This window comes from Acanthochromis polyacanthus, chromosome 9, assembly GCF_021347895.1.
Source record: "Acanthochromis polyacanthus isolate Apoly-LR-REF ecotype Palm Island chromosome 9, KAUST_Apoly_ChrSc, whole genome shotgun sequence".
Classification (NCBI taxonomy): Eukaryota; Metazoa; Chordata; class Actinopteri; family Pomacentridae; genus Acanthochromis; species Acanthochromis polyacanthus.
In genome coordinates, this window is record NC_067121.1 from 26,473,916 (window position 1) to 26,489,654 (window position 15,739).

The 15,739-nt window shown below is 40.6% G+C and overlaps 1 protein-coding gene across 1 annotated transcript; it reads left to right on the forward strand.

Annotated features, from left to right (window-relative positions):
- Positions 1-980: 980 nt before the first annotated feature.
- LOC110956548 (ras-related protein Rap-2b-like) lies at positions 981-3,200 on the forward strand. Its single transcript, XM_022202132.2, has one exon. It carries the CDS (start codon positions 1,391-1,393, stop codon positions 1,937-1,939), a length of 549 nt encoding a protein of 182 aa, XP_022057824.1. The 5' UTR covers positions 981-1,390; the 3' UTR covers positions 1,940-3,200.
- The last annotated feature ends 12,539 nt before the right edge of the window (positions 3,201-15,739 follow it).

Here is a 15,739-nt window from a genome sequence, read left to right on the forward strand (position 1 = left end):
TCTTCATCAGTAAGCAATCTTACATCCTCGTCTGTTGAAACCATTTTATTTGACCAGATTCAGTAAAAAGTAAAAATCTGTGAGGCTGCTCAGCATTACTTTAGAGGTGTAGGGACTGAATTAAGCACTAATTCATGGCTCAAACCTTTTGGATTATTATGAAAAAGAACTATAATAACTTCATTTAACAAAGACACACAACCAGTTTCCAACAAGATATATATATATATATATATATATATATATATATAGATATATAGATAGATAGATAGATAGATAGATAGATAGATAGATAGATAGATAGATAGATAGATAGATAGATAGATAGATAGATAGATAGATAGATAGATAGATAGATAACACAATGAATTTGCTCTCAGTTGTTGGTAAGAGAATAATAAAATAACTATAGAAAAATAAAAAATAGATATAGACATTTACACATTTAGAAAAGAATATATATAATAGGGTTATTGCAGTGGGAAATGGCTTAAGGTTTAAGAACTTATGTTTCTAATCTATCGCAAATTAGCAATTCTAAGTGCAATTCACTCGAAATTACTGAAACGCATGTTAAGTAAACTAGAAAAGATTAACTAATTTGGTTAAAGTAATGTGTTCATTGTAGGGAATTGCATTTATGTGGCTTCTAAAGCTGCCAGATAAACGTAGTGGCCCTAATTTCCCCTCTGAAATGTAGTGGAATGACAGTGTGCAGTAGCACAAAATGGAAACGCTCATGTAAAGCATCTCATGATTGTACTTGTCCATGCATTCAGTGCAGATTAGTAATGCGACACGTGTAAATGGATAATGAGCGTGTGGTGTGACCTCATTAGCAGACGTCTATGATCATAATTACAGGGACACGGTGCAGGGATCAGCGGCCCTGAGTGTGTTTGTGAGGGCAGAGGTCAGACATGATCACGGCAGTCTGGTCATCTGACGGGGTTGGGAGGGGGGGTTCGGTCGCGGCTCCTTTAAGAAAACGGAACTGAGTGTGTGCGTTTGACGCGCTGACTGAGGATGTGGGCAGGAAACGCCATGCAAGAGCAAAGAAGCGATCACGCTTCCCAGCGCCGTTGCACAATACAGTGCGAGCAAAATGCGCTTTAATCGGCCCCGCTGATGTCCAGGAGCGGACGTTCTCCTCGGATCTGCGCCCCACTGCGGCCCTCAGACAGCCGCCGAGGAGGAGCTTCAGCCGGTGTGGGAGTCGAGTCCGATCCGAGCCAGAGCGCAGCCTTCCGAGCCTGCTCGCCGTGAAAACATCGGGGCTGGTCAGCGGGTGGAGAGAGAGAGGGGGGGAGGCTTCGTCGCTGGGGAAAAAAAAGGAGGTGTCTGCCCTTTTTAAAAAAAAAAAACTCTCTCCCCCAACCCTAAAAAAGCCATGAGGGAGTACAAAGTGGTTGTTTTGGGGTCGGGCGGAGTCGGCAAATCGGCGCTGACGGTCCAGTTCGTGACGGGCTCCTTCATCGAAAAGTACGACCCAACCATAGAGGATTTCTACAGGAAGGAGATCGAGGTGGACTCGTCCCCGTCCGTCCTGGAGATCCTGGACACGGCGGGCACCGAGCAGTTCGCCTCCATGCGAGATCTGTACATCAAGAACGGGCAGGGCTTCATCCTGGTCTACAGCCTGGTCAACCAGCAGAGCTTCCAGGACATCAAGCCCATGAGGGACCAGATCATCCGGGTCAAGAGGTACGAGAGGGTCCCCATGATCCTGGTGGGCAACAAGGTGGACCTGGAGGGAGAGAGAGAGGTGTCCTCCGGAGAAGGCAAGGCTCTGGCCCAAGACTGGAACTGCCCCTTTATGGAAACTTCAGCCAAAAATAAAGGATCTGTGGACGAACTGTTTGCAGAAATAGTGAGACAGATGAACTACTCCACTGTTCCCAGCGGTGGAGACCAGTGCTGCTCCTGCGTCCTGCTCTAAGGCTCATTTATCACCTTCTTCAAAGTTGTCCTGCAGGCTTTTTATTTTGATTTTTGATTTTATTTTGCTCAAAGTATTCCCTCTCTCTCTCTCTCTCTCTCTCTCTCTCTCTCTCTCTCTCTCTCTCTCTCTCTTTCTCTCTCCTCACACTGTTGTCTTATTGTTGCACACAAACTTAAAAAGGAAATCGACAACAATCGATTATGTATCATAAGTCTGGAAAAGTGTTTACATGACAAAGTACTTGAATGTTTTGGGATTTTTTTATAGCTTTGTATATGACACTTCTCTGGAAATGTGCCTCAATGGGAATGTCTTATTGTGAAACCTAAGAGACACATGTTTTTCTGGTTATTTTTTGTGTTTTTTTCCCCTTCTTTTTTTGTGTTTTTTGTTGAGTTGTACTGTTAGATCTTCTGGGCTGGGTCCTTCTGTCTTGGAGATTGATGGTGGCGGGTTTTTCGTGCCAAATCCCCAAGCCGAGATAGGATGCTTAAGGTCTTTATTTTGGGGCTAAAGGAGGGCTGGGAAGTGTGTCTAAATCGCCCATAAACTTATCAATCACCACTCAAGCCTTGCACAGGTTTACTCAAATCTATTCCTCCAAGACCCACCCAGTTAGATTCTGTATTTGAAGCTGTGGACTGTGGTGGAGTTGTGTTATGCTGACATGTTTTGTTTTTTCTCCTCCCCTCGCTCCCTCTCCGGTCTGGTGAAAGTGGATTTATCATGGAACTTGCACTTAGCTGACGGTGTCCCTCCTCAGTGTGCACAAACGTCGCTGCATGGGGGAAACGCCACGACCCCATGTCAAGTGCCTTCCTAAGAAATCTCCTGTGACTGTGCCAACTGATGAGCCCTACTTCCTCTGCAGTGCGTCTTGATGGCAATCAGAACTTCTTTTTTTTTTTTTCCTTTCGCAGTTTCCAGTGTACACTTCATTTTTCGGTGTCGAAGAGAGAAGCGCCTCTTCCTATTTTACTGTCAGGAAGCTCAGCTTGTAATAGACCTGCTGTTTCAGGGTCACATTCAGGCCGTTTCTCGAGGTACTAGTAGTCCGACAAGAATAACTTCTTTACTTACTGGGATTTTGGTTCAGTGAATGGCAAGCCATGTCTGTATGTATTATCTAGAGTTTTTTTTTCTTTTCTAAAATGTGACATTTTTGACTTACCGTAATTGTAATTCTCCCTTTGGACAAATCTTCTGCCATCCAGCTGTCAGTTTGAAAGACTTGTAATACAAAAAGCATTTTACGTAACACTGTGTGTTCTGCTCGTCTCTGCTGATGATGTGAGTTTATACAGTTTAGTTTAGGAGCATGTTGCCGTGAAGAAATTTAGTGCTGAGAGAAGGGGCTGATTTGAAAATCAATTTGAAATGTTGATAATAAGTTAATTGCACAGTAATTTACACCCACCAGCCGCTTTATGGGGTGCACCTGCAGAATCTGTTGCGATCTATTCAACAGCTCTGCTTTTATGAAGGTTCTGCATTTTTTGTATCGATCTTTCTGTCATCTTTATCTGTTTTTTAGTAACTGATGTCAAAAAAGATAATAATTTTGCTTTGTTTTTGACACCATAGTAGCTAGTGTTCCTAATAGTTTGCCTCCATCATGTAGACTAATGTTCGACAGTTTGGGAACACTTGAAAGAAAAGCTTTTTTTTTTCAATTAAGATAACATTATATGAATCAGAAATACAGTCTAGACATTATTAATGTGGTAAATGGCTATTCTAGCTGGAAACAGGTGATTTTTAATGGAATATCTCCATAGGGTTACAGAGGAACATTTCCAGCAACCATCACTCCTGTGTTCTAATGCTACATTGTGTTAGCTAATGGTGTTAAATGGCTAATCTATGATTAGAAAACCCTTGTGAAATTCTGTTGACACATGAATAAAAGTGTGAGTTTTCATGGAAAACATAAAATTGTCAGGATGAGCCCAAACTTTTGAACGGTAGTGTATGTTAATGGAGTTGCAAAGTATTAGCAACAACAACACCCACTATCACCTCAGCAATAAACACAAAGTAGAATCATTCACATATTGACATCTACAAAAAATAATAAAAAACTTATAAAAGTCTAATTTATGGCAGAGCCTTTATGTTGGATTGCATCAGATTTCACAAGTGTGCTTAATAAAGTCGCAGGTAGTGTATGAAGCGAAAACCCCCAATGGAAATCATGACAAACAGGCGAAGCAAGTTATTTAAAGATATGAAAAAAACCTGCAATGGACACTGCTCAAAGCAATTAAGAGAATGCGGAAATCATTGGTATGCACTGTGTAATTTATTGAGAGCAAAATTTCACAAGAATGGACAGTGGAAACCCAAATTATTAACCTTACAGTAAGTTATGTTTCCTAAATAGATCGATATCCCTAAAGTTAAGCTGAATTGGTGTCATACTGTGATGACAAAGTATTCCCCAAATTTTTTTGATCAGTGTACACTTACCCGTGCTTTTGAATATTTAATAAGCATCAGTAGTTCAGCTACTTGTTAGTCATATTAAGTAAGTGACCACAGCCATTGGGAGTAAAAAAAAACATGTCAATCCAGCTGTTTGGCTAGTGGGTAGGGTTTCCAGTGTGTTTAGTTGGGGAGAGCTGCTTCCCCTCTTCCCGCTGCATGTGTTCTAGGCTGGAGGACAGAGAGGCCTTTTTGTGTCTGCAGCCAAGTTCAATCAGCCATACATACTGTAGCCCGGCCTTCGGTAAGTCGCTCCTCAGACAGCCAAAGAGCTGCTCCTGCTTCAAGTGTCCCTCTCACAAACAGGGATTGAAGGTCAGATTACCAAATTCAATCTAAGGTCGAGCTCACAATGTTCAGGTCCTACAACAAGAAAAGGTAGCTTCTTCTAGCAGTGCCTGTGTTGTTTTCCTAATGACTGACTGTGGTGGCCATCGCTGCCGGTGCACAGTTATCTGAGCTGCTAAAGCGTGCAGCTGTAATTCTCAGACCTTTTGTTAGAATTTAATTAAAGCTCAACAGAAGTACTGACAATTAAAAACAACCACCTGCCATTACTGTAATGATTATTAATGAATACGAGGCCTTCATTTATTTCTGTTTGACTGCACACACAGGAGGAGATGAATAAACAGAAATAGTGAGGCCTCATCATCAAAACCCCACAGTTTTGTAGCAGCTTCATCAGAATTCTATAGCTCACTTCACAAGCTAAAACAAATTAAAAGCTGTAAATGGATGTGTCGAGCTGATTTAGTGTAGCGATTTCTATTTCGCTACTGATTTTCATCCTCGGATGTGGTTTAAAGTTTCGCTTGTTGTTTCCAAGGTGTAAAATACTGATAATGCTGAGGCTAGAATGAGTAATAGCAACTATCATCACGTGCTGCCTGCCAGTAGAAAGTAATACACTTCCTAAATTATTGTACTAACACACAGGTTAAAGTCTTTAACATTTCAGAGGGACTACTACACATGCCTTCATTTATTTTTGTTTTTCCTGTAAGACTTGATGATCTCAAAAAATGCATACACTGGTACATATTAAACCAATTTTTGTCAACCTTTGGGCAAAGCAGGTGCAAATTGTTGGCTGATATGTAAGTTTTTTTAACATGTAAAAAGATTCTTCTCTCTAAACATCTCATACATATCTATTCATGTTATTTTAAAAAGCCCAGTTTGGTCAAAATCTTTCATATTTTTCTGTAACGGTGGGGTTTTTTTTCTTACTTTTTCTTTTTCTATCCCCGTTAGCCATCTCACAACCTCCTGCAAACCACTGAAAGAAGCCTGACCCCTAAACTGGTATTAACTACACAAGTTTACACAGCTAAAGCTAACTCCACCTTCACCAGCTGCAAGAATAAAGTGCTGCCAGTATTAACAATCTAGAAAAAAAAGAGCTTTGCGTGCAGATACCAAAAGCAAACCACATGAAGCAATGTCTAAAACTTATGGTGGGGTTGTTACACAATGTGCAGTGATGCAAAAGTGTTCTGATATATCCTGAACTTAGATGAACTTCTGTCAGGCCACAAATCTTATCGTGGTTTCATGCCTGCAGGACTTCGCTCATATGATCTGGCAGGTTGGAGTTAATCTAGGGAATCCAATAAATTCTTTTTAATGTGAGATTAAAATCATGCATGAGAACTATATAAATACCTAAAACTCCTGGATTTATGCGCATGTAAAGAAGCAGCAACAGACCTTTAACTCTGCAGTAAACACTTACAGTTTGCCTCAGTCAAGTGGCTGCTTTCCTTGCAGCTGTGTTGGAATAAATAGCTGACAGAGTTTTGGCTCCTCTAAATGTGTACAAATTACATAAATATAACACAACAAATATACTTTTTCCAACTATACAAGCGCATCCCAGAGAGCTGGATGTTCGCCTAAAATCTGACACATATCTTCTTTTTACTGTGGTATTACACAAACATGCTGTTCATCCTGAATTTCACAAACTGTCTGACATTGTGCAGTTCATGTAAAACATGAAAGCTTAAAGCAATTTTCCCCTCAGCTTATCCCTTGCAACCTTTAAGATTTTTATTTGAATGTCTCCGTGCTCAGAATCTGTGTTTTTTTTTTTTTTTATTGCCTGGAAATATATCAACCACAGCTCACCGATATATTTCTTAGCATTTAGAAGAAAGGAAGGGTGGATGATATGGCACTTCCTGTGCAACCTCACCTCAGATCTATGAAATGTTACACAACAGTCAAGCAGTTCCTCTTAACCATGCAGAAAAGAATAGCTTGTACTGTCACAGCCTGCCATAACACAGAACATGACCCCGGTGTTGTAATGTTCCAAGACTTAAAGGCTTGTGTTCTTTTCAACCTGAAGTTAGGACTAAACACTGGATAGAAAAAAAGGAGCAGAGTGGAGGGATGGGAGAAGAATGAAAAGGTTTCATTTATGTGACTGTGGTGCCAGCAATGGCTTCATGTGATCTGATGTGAGCAAACAAGATCATATGATGCTAATTTACCGTAGTAGCCACGGCTGGTTATCAGTGAGCTGCTTGGATACTCAGAGAAAGAAACTGTAGCAGTCAACAAGATTTTTTTAAAGGTCACATATTGCGCCCTTTTACAGCAAATGAATGCAAGTTTCACATGTCCTATCAATGCGTCTTTTGGTTTTGCAGCACTAAATATTGCACAGATGGCTAATTTTGACCTCCACTATATTACAGCTGTTCTTGGCCCCGTTTGAAACTGGCTGTTATGCGGCCTCCAGGAAGAAAACTCTCTCTGCATGTGCGATTGACAGCAAAACAGCTAACTATAAGCCTGCTAACAGCCTTCTTGTTAGATGCTGCTGCAGTTATAACATCAGTACTTTACAGATGCAGAGCTACAGCTTGGGGAATGGCACTAGTCTTTGTGGGCTGTGTTTCAGTCACTAGGCCATACTGGTTACATTGTCTGACAACAGAAACAGAAAAATATATAAGTAAGAGCACCTTTAGTAGGAATTTGCTGTAATAAAATGCAGTTTATTTGGGCCCAGAGAGCAGGAGAGAAGCAAACAGATGCAGACACTGGCTGAGTTTAGGTTGCACTGAAGCATAGTAAGCTACAGGAAAACACAGTAACCCACCCATTACTTATTGATTAGTTTTATATCGGTTCTACAGTTTACACCGTCCCTGAATGTCCCTTAGCGTTGCAGTCTCCGCAGAGCTCTAACCTGTATGCAAATGATCAAAGCCAACGGTAACGTTAATGACATTAGCAGCACAATACGCTAACACTTTGCTCTTGTTGTGTTGATATCGCCATCAATAATGAATGCAATCCACTGGGTCATCAGTTCCTCAGATACTGGCAGTGCATGAAGACTGTGGTGTTCACTCTTGCAGCCAACAGCAAGACATTTGCTGTGTTTTGCTTCAAGTTAGCAGAAACAGCTCTTGAAAGTAAGTAAACTTGGTGGACTATGATGCAGCTTTTGATTCTGAATGACTCAGATGGAAGCAGCAGGCAGTGAGGGGGCAGGATTACACAAAGATGGATAGGTTAGTTAGGTGTGAAGTAGCACCTGGGTCACAATCTTACTGGCTTGTCAAGGTGGAAGGCTTTGTCAGGATCCCTCCTCTGGCCCTCTGATTCGCTGGCCTTGTCTCCTCCTAGTTTCCCTTCTTGCTGTCTCTGCTTGACTGAGCTGCTATCTAATCAGCAGCATGTGTAGACACCTGAGCAGAGGCTGCCTCACCTGCCTCCAATTACCAATCACTCTATAAAACCCTGGCTCAGACCTCACTGTCTGCCAGATCTGCAATCTGCACACCATCCTGTGACTGGTTCCCTGCCTTGTCGCCTCTCATGGAATCACTTTTGATCACTCACTTCCTGTTTCTTCTCTGCTGGATTTCCTCATTGAGAACATGCAACCTGGATCACCTACCTGCTTCAGTTTTCCATTGGATTTTTCTCCCTCCACACTCACAATGACATCCATCCCACATGATTCATGCCTGCCCTTTTCCAGCCCCTATTTATCAGCTAATCAGGTAATTTCCTCAGCATGTTTCCTTGTATCACTCCATGTCTGGTTGTACCTGGTCTCAGTTAGTTCTGAGTAATGTCTCTTAGTTCTGTCAGTATGTAGTGTCTTGTGTTTTCCCCAATAGATCTGTTGCTCTTGTGTGTTTAGTGTCCCCTGCCTGTTTCCTTCAGTTAGCCTCGCCTTCTGTTTAGTTAGCTTGCCTGTGACTCCTCCTCAGTTCACTTGGTTTGTCTGTTGTTGATCCTTGTACATGGAGCTCATCTTGGGGTTCACAAACTGTAAATATGTACTTTCTGCACCAAGACTCTGATACCTTCATCCCTTATTAGTGTAGTGTAGTAGCACCTGAGTTCTCCCTCAAGAAAACTGGGACAATATCTAGTTATGGGAGGGGTTGAGGAATGGAAAACGGAAGTTTTACTTCACACCTGCAAGTTTATAGGAACCACAAATGCATTAAACATGAATAGTCATCGTATGAGACATTTAAAATCCCCCTCTGATCATTGATTAAAACCCTAAAGATTCACCTCAATGGTTACAAATTAATATATTTTTCTGAATGGAAATATTCCATTTCTGCCTTGAAGTTGCTTAGATGTAACTGTGTGTCGTTCATTCCTCTAGACTGTGCATCTTTATGAAATCTCTGCCTCTTTCTCCCCTTTTTACTCTACAGTACCCAATGGAAAGTTGTATTACTGGAGTTATTCAGTTGATTCTGAAGAATCAAAGTATAGAAAGTCCCATCCTAGAAGCTGAACTGTTATGAAAAGCTGAGTTTCACTGAGGGAGGGGGGGTCATTATACCACCTTCCATCGACTGCAGTCAGTCCTTCCTGAAGGCATCCTCTCTAAACACCCCCTGTATTGTTCCTGTATTACTGTTCACACACTAAACCGTATGAACTGAAATCAGGGTGACAGCCAACAACACACACATTCAGTCTGACCGCAGCAGTGAGAAAGGCTTTACTATGTGTGAAAATGTGGAAGAAAGTCTTCTTTTCATCAAGTTTCGATGACTTTCTGATAAATGGTTTCATGGTCAGAGTGACATCATTACCATTTCTCATTGTGACACAGTGTGAGCTTTGATGGCAGACATTTAGGAGATTAAACAGGAACATGTGTTTAGTCACTCAGTTAACATAAGGAAATGCAAGGTTGAAAGACTTAAGGCTCTCATGTGTGGTATGACTCACAAAAGTGCTGTCCATGTACCTGCATCCATCTACTAGCCCTTCTAAGGCTCAGCATTTAACATTTTTCTGCTTTATTTCATTCATCCAACACTAAGAAGGTAAAATGAAAATTTGTAAGTTTTTGAACAAATTAATTGCTGCTGACTCTTTCTGTTCTCATCTATATTTTTTTTAAAACTTGGAGACAGTTAATTGGGTTCCTAAAAGATTCCCTGTTAACAGTTTATGTAACAGAACAGATCACTAAACAGCTGAAATAAATGGACTTACTTGTGCTAAATGGGTTGCTCCACCCAGTCCTGTAAAATATTTTTTGGGCTCAATTGTGAGAATTTTATGTTTTCAGACCCAGGAATTTTTTATTTTATTTTTTTGTATTTTCACTCTTTTTAAAAAAAAAAAAAAAAAATGGAAAGAACTTTTCAAGGGGTAAATGTCTCCAGAGAGTCCCCTCCCATAAAATGTGGTGAGGACACTGACAAAATTGTTTGCACCAGATTCAAATGCTTTAATAGCTCCAGTAGAGGCCATTTATATCCATATTTCCTACACTCAAAATACAGATTTTGGTCGACATTTTACTAACTTTTGAGGCCTCTAACTTTAGCAGATTTCGACTTGTGGCAAGTATTTTAGCCCAAGGTTTGAATTTATTGCTGTTTACATGGCAAGATGGTAATGTGAACTAATTTGTGGGATGACACAAACTTGGGCACATAAGAGTCTGTATATTGTCATATGGAGTCTATCCCAGCTGACTCAGCTGAAGGCAGAGTACACCCTGGACTGGTCGCCAGTCTATTGCAGTGCTCTACATGGAGACAAATGATCACTTACATTTACATCTACGGACAATTTAGAAACCCCTCAGCATGTTTTTGGACTGCGGTAGGAAGCTGGAGAACGTGGAGAATGCCCGAACATGCAGAAAGATCCCAGGCCGTGTTTTGCAAACCTGGGTTCTTCTAACTGCAAGGCAACAGAGCAAGCCACTGTGCAGCCCCTTGGTTCAGAATATGCCCCTCCGAATTGTTCCAGTATTACAACTTGCTGTTGTGTAGCGCAGAGTAGCATTGCAGTGTTTGAGCAGAGTCATAAGTAAGATGGTGTGCTCCGGGGAATGAGGGGAAATGTAGATGGAGGACTTCAGAGATTCGCATATTCTGAAGGAAGCAATGGTTACATGTAAGCAATTTTAGAGCAGTAAGAGATTATTTTTCATGACCCATTTTCATTTATTCATAGATATGTAACATGGCTGCATAAAAATGAGGCTTTAAGGGTTTTTATCAGACACCATGGTGGGAACTTCAATAGGGTACCCATTGTGTTTTTTCATCTTGTTCACAGTAAAAAGGCCTTGTTTACCAGATACACCATACATGTATGAATGCATACTATTATGGTAAATGTACCTGGTGTAGGGTTGTGTGTGCCTGTGTTTATTGTAGGTCAATATGAACGCAGTGCTCCCTCAGATTCTGTCATTAAGTACTTGTGAAATGAAATGTAATCCTCTTTTTAAGTATATATTCTCAGTTGTGCTTTGTGTTATCACTAAGACAGAGCAGCACAGGCAAGAAGATACACTACACAAGACGGAATATGTATATTAGAGCACAGACGGATCGTTCAGAGCGACTGATGGCGATCTTTGAAGGAGCATTTAGGCAGCGATTGACTACGCTGGTGTTCCACTTTGAGGGTCTGGTTTTGCTGTTGCTGCCTGCGGAAGTCAGATTGTGTACAAGTGTGGATGAGTCACTCTGGTCTTGGAGGGAACAGTGGAGAAAAAGACCTCACATATCCAGCGACTGAAATAGACTAAATGTTCTGCGTCTGCCTCTCACACTGCACACTGAGTGGGAGGACACAGCAGACACAGAGGTGCTCTCAGCTCCCCCACATTCAGCCAACATCTTCTCTTCATTTTCAGCCCGTATACTCGTACGCTGTGAATGAGCGATGGCTACAGCTGTTCGCTGGAGTGCACAGCTTACATGCATCCACTTTCGAAATATGGCATTACATCGGAGTGTGTCCAAGAATAAACACAGGTGAGCTTCAATGTGGAAGCCAGCAGTCAATGTGGGTCAAAATGTCATTGCGTGCTAATTTATTAAGCTCAGAGTTGGTAATATTACAATTCCAAGGTGATTTTGCTGCACATTAACATTAAAAGAAACTAAATTGCATGCAAAATAAATGTATATTCCCCCCCAAATAAAGAAAACACCCAAACTGCCACACTGAAAACACTTAAATCATAGAACAGTAAATCAACAGGTGAACTCCCACTTCAGCTACTCCTGCTGCCAGAGGCCAACATCAGCCAGCAGCAAAAACATGTTGACATGTTGTCAACTAACCAGTTTGTGGGGTGAACGTATGGAATAGTTTGGACGACGATCTCAAAATAAGCACAAGAAAATGTTAGTGTAATGTGGAACAGTAAAGGTGTTCTTGGGTTTTCATAAGAGGTACATAAGTTTAAGGTTTGAAGCACAACTGCAAAACAGGAAGATGTGATAAATTAAATCTGATCTTGCTCGTTTTCAGGCATTATTTTTAGGCTTCTTTTTCATTTTGTGCAATTTATTTTCTCTTTATTTCCCTTTTATGGTATAGTTGCACATCTAAATTAAATGAAGCCTGACGAATAGTAAAAGATTATTTTAAAAAAAAAAAATAGAAAGTTTTGGGCAACCAGTGTTTTGTCTGCCACGTTCAGCCCAATTAGTTAAGTGGACGGACCAGTAAAATCAGAACTTAATAAGCTATCAAAAACAACAGCTCCAAGTTTCTCACTTTGTTTTAGTGCAAAAACTGCATTCTAAAAATGTTCACATTTAATGCGCCATTGTTTTTACAAAACATTATGACCAACCAGATTTTTTTGTTAAAGAAGGAAAAATAAATGCAGCTTCAACAATATTATGCCTCAGTTTATCATTTACACACTACAGCTTACAGATCAGTGTACCTACAAAGATAAAACATCTAGATGCAGGGATCTGGAACTGAACAATATAACATCTTACAACTTGCCAAGATCTAGAAATTATTTTAAATTTGCGTTCATTTCCACATCTGTGTAGTAATCCTGACCACATGAACTGACACATTACACAAAATAAAGTGGGGAATTATTAGGAAAAAGATGAAGTTTTCCCCCCTGCATTGTAAATGTATTAAATTTATACGAAAATGCATGAAAAATAGGGTTCCACCAAGCCAAACTCTCTTACTGAAACTGCTGACAGACATTATATTGCACAATGTTCAATGTCTTTAGAAGTTTTCACTTTATCTGCTCTTTGCAAAGTCGTCCTGTGGGCTGGATTGGACCCACGAGCCGTATGCTTGACATCACTGCTCGAATACCTTTCTGCAGCGACTTCTGGACTTTTGATCCGTTATTGCTAAGCTTGACTCATAGTAGAAATCCCAACAGCAGTGCAGATGGTGTTTAATAGCAGATGGTGAGATACGTTCTGCATCCCTTCAGGTCCCATGACGAGCAGTGATGACCTCCTTTATGCAGAATGTTAATAGTAAAGCAAGAGCATCTTACAGACCAAAGGAGGATACAGTGATACAGTAACTTCAGCCTTTATCACATGCTCAGCCTTGTTGTCATCCAGGAACCTCGAAATAAACGTCACAGTAACTTGAGTCATTTTCTCCATCGCATTATCAGACCCTAATTTGTCCAAATCCAGCACTACAGCTCAACTCACATCAGCTTGACTGTCTTGAACGCTCCCATCTTTGTTCAAACATTCTCCCTGAAGTGAGGTGCCATGAATCTTCCTTTCTCCTCCTCCTCTCCTCCCAGAGTCCCTGTTTTATTCTCGCTGTGAATCCAGGGACCATAAAAGTTGCGTTACTTCATGAAGACTTTGGAGGTTGTTTGCTACATCTGATGACAGCTGCTGGAAATGCTGCTTCTTCTGATGGGATGCAGGTCTCACCCTCCATCTTTTATAGAAAATAATGACAACTCTACGTGAACTAACTCTGCATGCATGTGCTTGTGTGTGGATGTAATTTCAGCTGTTTGGCAGATGGGAATAGAAATGATGCAGTAGTTGCTTGCAGAATAAGCCTTTCTATGACAGCCTGACCTTATTTGAGTGTGTTTTACTGTGTGTGTTTGTGCAAACTATATGTCCTGGTAGTGTCCCTCTATAGCAAATACTCTATAGTGCGCTCTTTCTCTTCCATCACTTATCAAAATGTTTGCTTTGTTGCTTGTCTGTCATTATAACAGCTCATCTTCTCTCTGTTCACACCATAATTTACATCCACATCATGACAAGCATCCCAGAGGACATAAAAACAGGAGTTATGATAAAGAACGAGTGTAATAATGATGGCACGTTAATACAGTATATGTCAACAGAATAGCCTCGGTCTGGTCTTGAATCAACTAATCTTTATTTTATGTTACAAAACAAAAAATGGGTGCCAGGGGGGCAGTTTTTTCCCCCAAAATAAGGAAATTTGTAAGTGACCCCAAACTATTAAACAGTAGAGTATGAAAGACAAAACTATAAAGACGGTGAAAGAGCATGGGGATATGACCAGAAGACAAATTAACGACGAATTGAAATGCCTTAATAAGTTAGGTGGTAACTACTTCAAGTGATTTGACTTAATAAAAAGCACCAGGGTCATTCCGTGTGGTTTCACCAGATGGCGTTTGCCACGCCATTTTCAAATTAGTCCTAAATTTGCATGCCATTAGATAGTTACAAAAGTACTTTCTATGCAAAATTGTAGGCCTGTAGCTCAAATAGTTTGAGTTGTGGGGGTCTGAAATTTTCAGAATTTGGGCTATAAAAAGCCTCGCCAGCGTTTTTTGCATCTTTAAGTGGTTATTTCTCAGCCTCTAGACATACCAGAGCTGTGAGTTGGTAAACAAGGGCTCTGCATGTAGCTAGTACCCCACAAACATCCCCAGGTGTTTTCCTACACTCTGCAGGCCATGGGGGGCTTGCTAAAAATTAAGAGACACCTACTCACGAGTGGAGTTTGGGACCTTAAAAGTACTAGAAATAATGCACAGAAGTGTTCTAACACTTCTAACACTTCTAACACTGAGATTTTTGCCACCAAAAATAGCCAATTAAAAATCTCATCCAACTTTGGGAGCTCATATTTTCCAAACTGAGGCACCTACAAAGCTCCAGTTTGCTAAGTTATCACACAAGTTTGTGTAGAATGGAACCCAAGGGTGTTAGAACATTTCTGTGCAGTATTTCTAGTACTTTTAAGGTCCCAAACCCCACTCGTGAGTAGGTAGCTCTTAATTTTTAGCAAGCCCCCACGGCCTGCAGAGTGTAGGGAAACACCTGGGGATGTTTGTGGGGCACTAGCGACATGCAGAGGCCTTGTTTACCAACTCACAGCTCTCTGGTATGTCTAAAGGCTGAGAAATAACCACTTAAAGGTGCAAAAAAACGCTGGCGAGGCTTTTTATAGCCCAAATTCTGAAAATTTCAGACCCCCACAACTCAGAAACTATTTGACCTACAGGCCTACAATTTTGCATAGAAAGTACTTTTGTAACTAATGGCATGCAAATTTAGGACTAATTTGAAGATGGTGCAGTAACACCCCCAAGGAATATCTGGTCATTTTACCTGGAATGACCCACCATCATAAACCCATGTTGTGCTTCTTGGCTGGAAAGAAGAAAATTTCACTCCATACTTTCACATTTTTATTGAATGACAAAAATATTTGACCAGAATACAGTTCTGGGAATCCCACATTACGGGTTCAATAATGATTTATGATGGAAAAATTATATGGAACTGATTTGTCATCTTTATTTTTCATTGTGTGAGTTTAACAAAAATTAAAAAACTCTGTTAATGAGTTTTGTTCAAGCCACCAGGCTCATATTTGCTTGTAATAAGTGTGAGTTTGTGATGTAACTTTTGAAACTCAGTCAGATTATAATATCACACTTGTCTTCTCCTTTCATCAAAGCAGCTTTGTGAATGGAAATGTAAAAAGCTTTCTTTGAAATGTTTGCACAAAATCACAGTAACACACTTCAATTAACTTACAAGC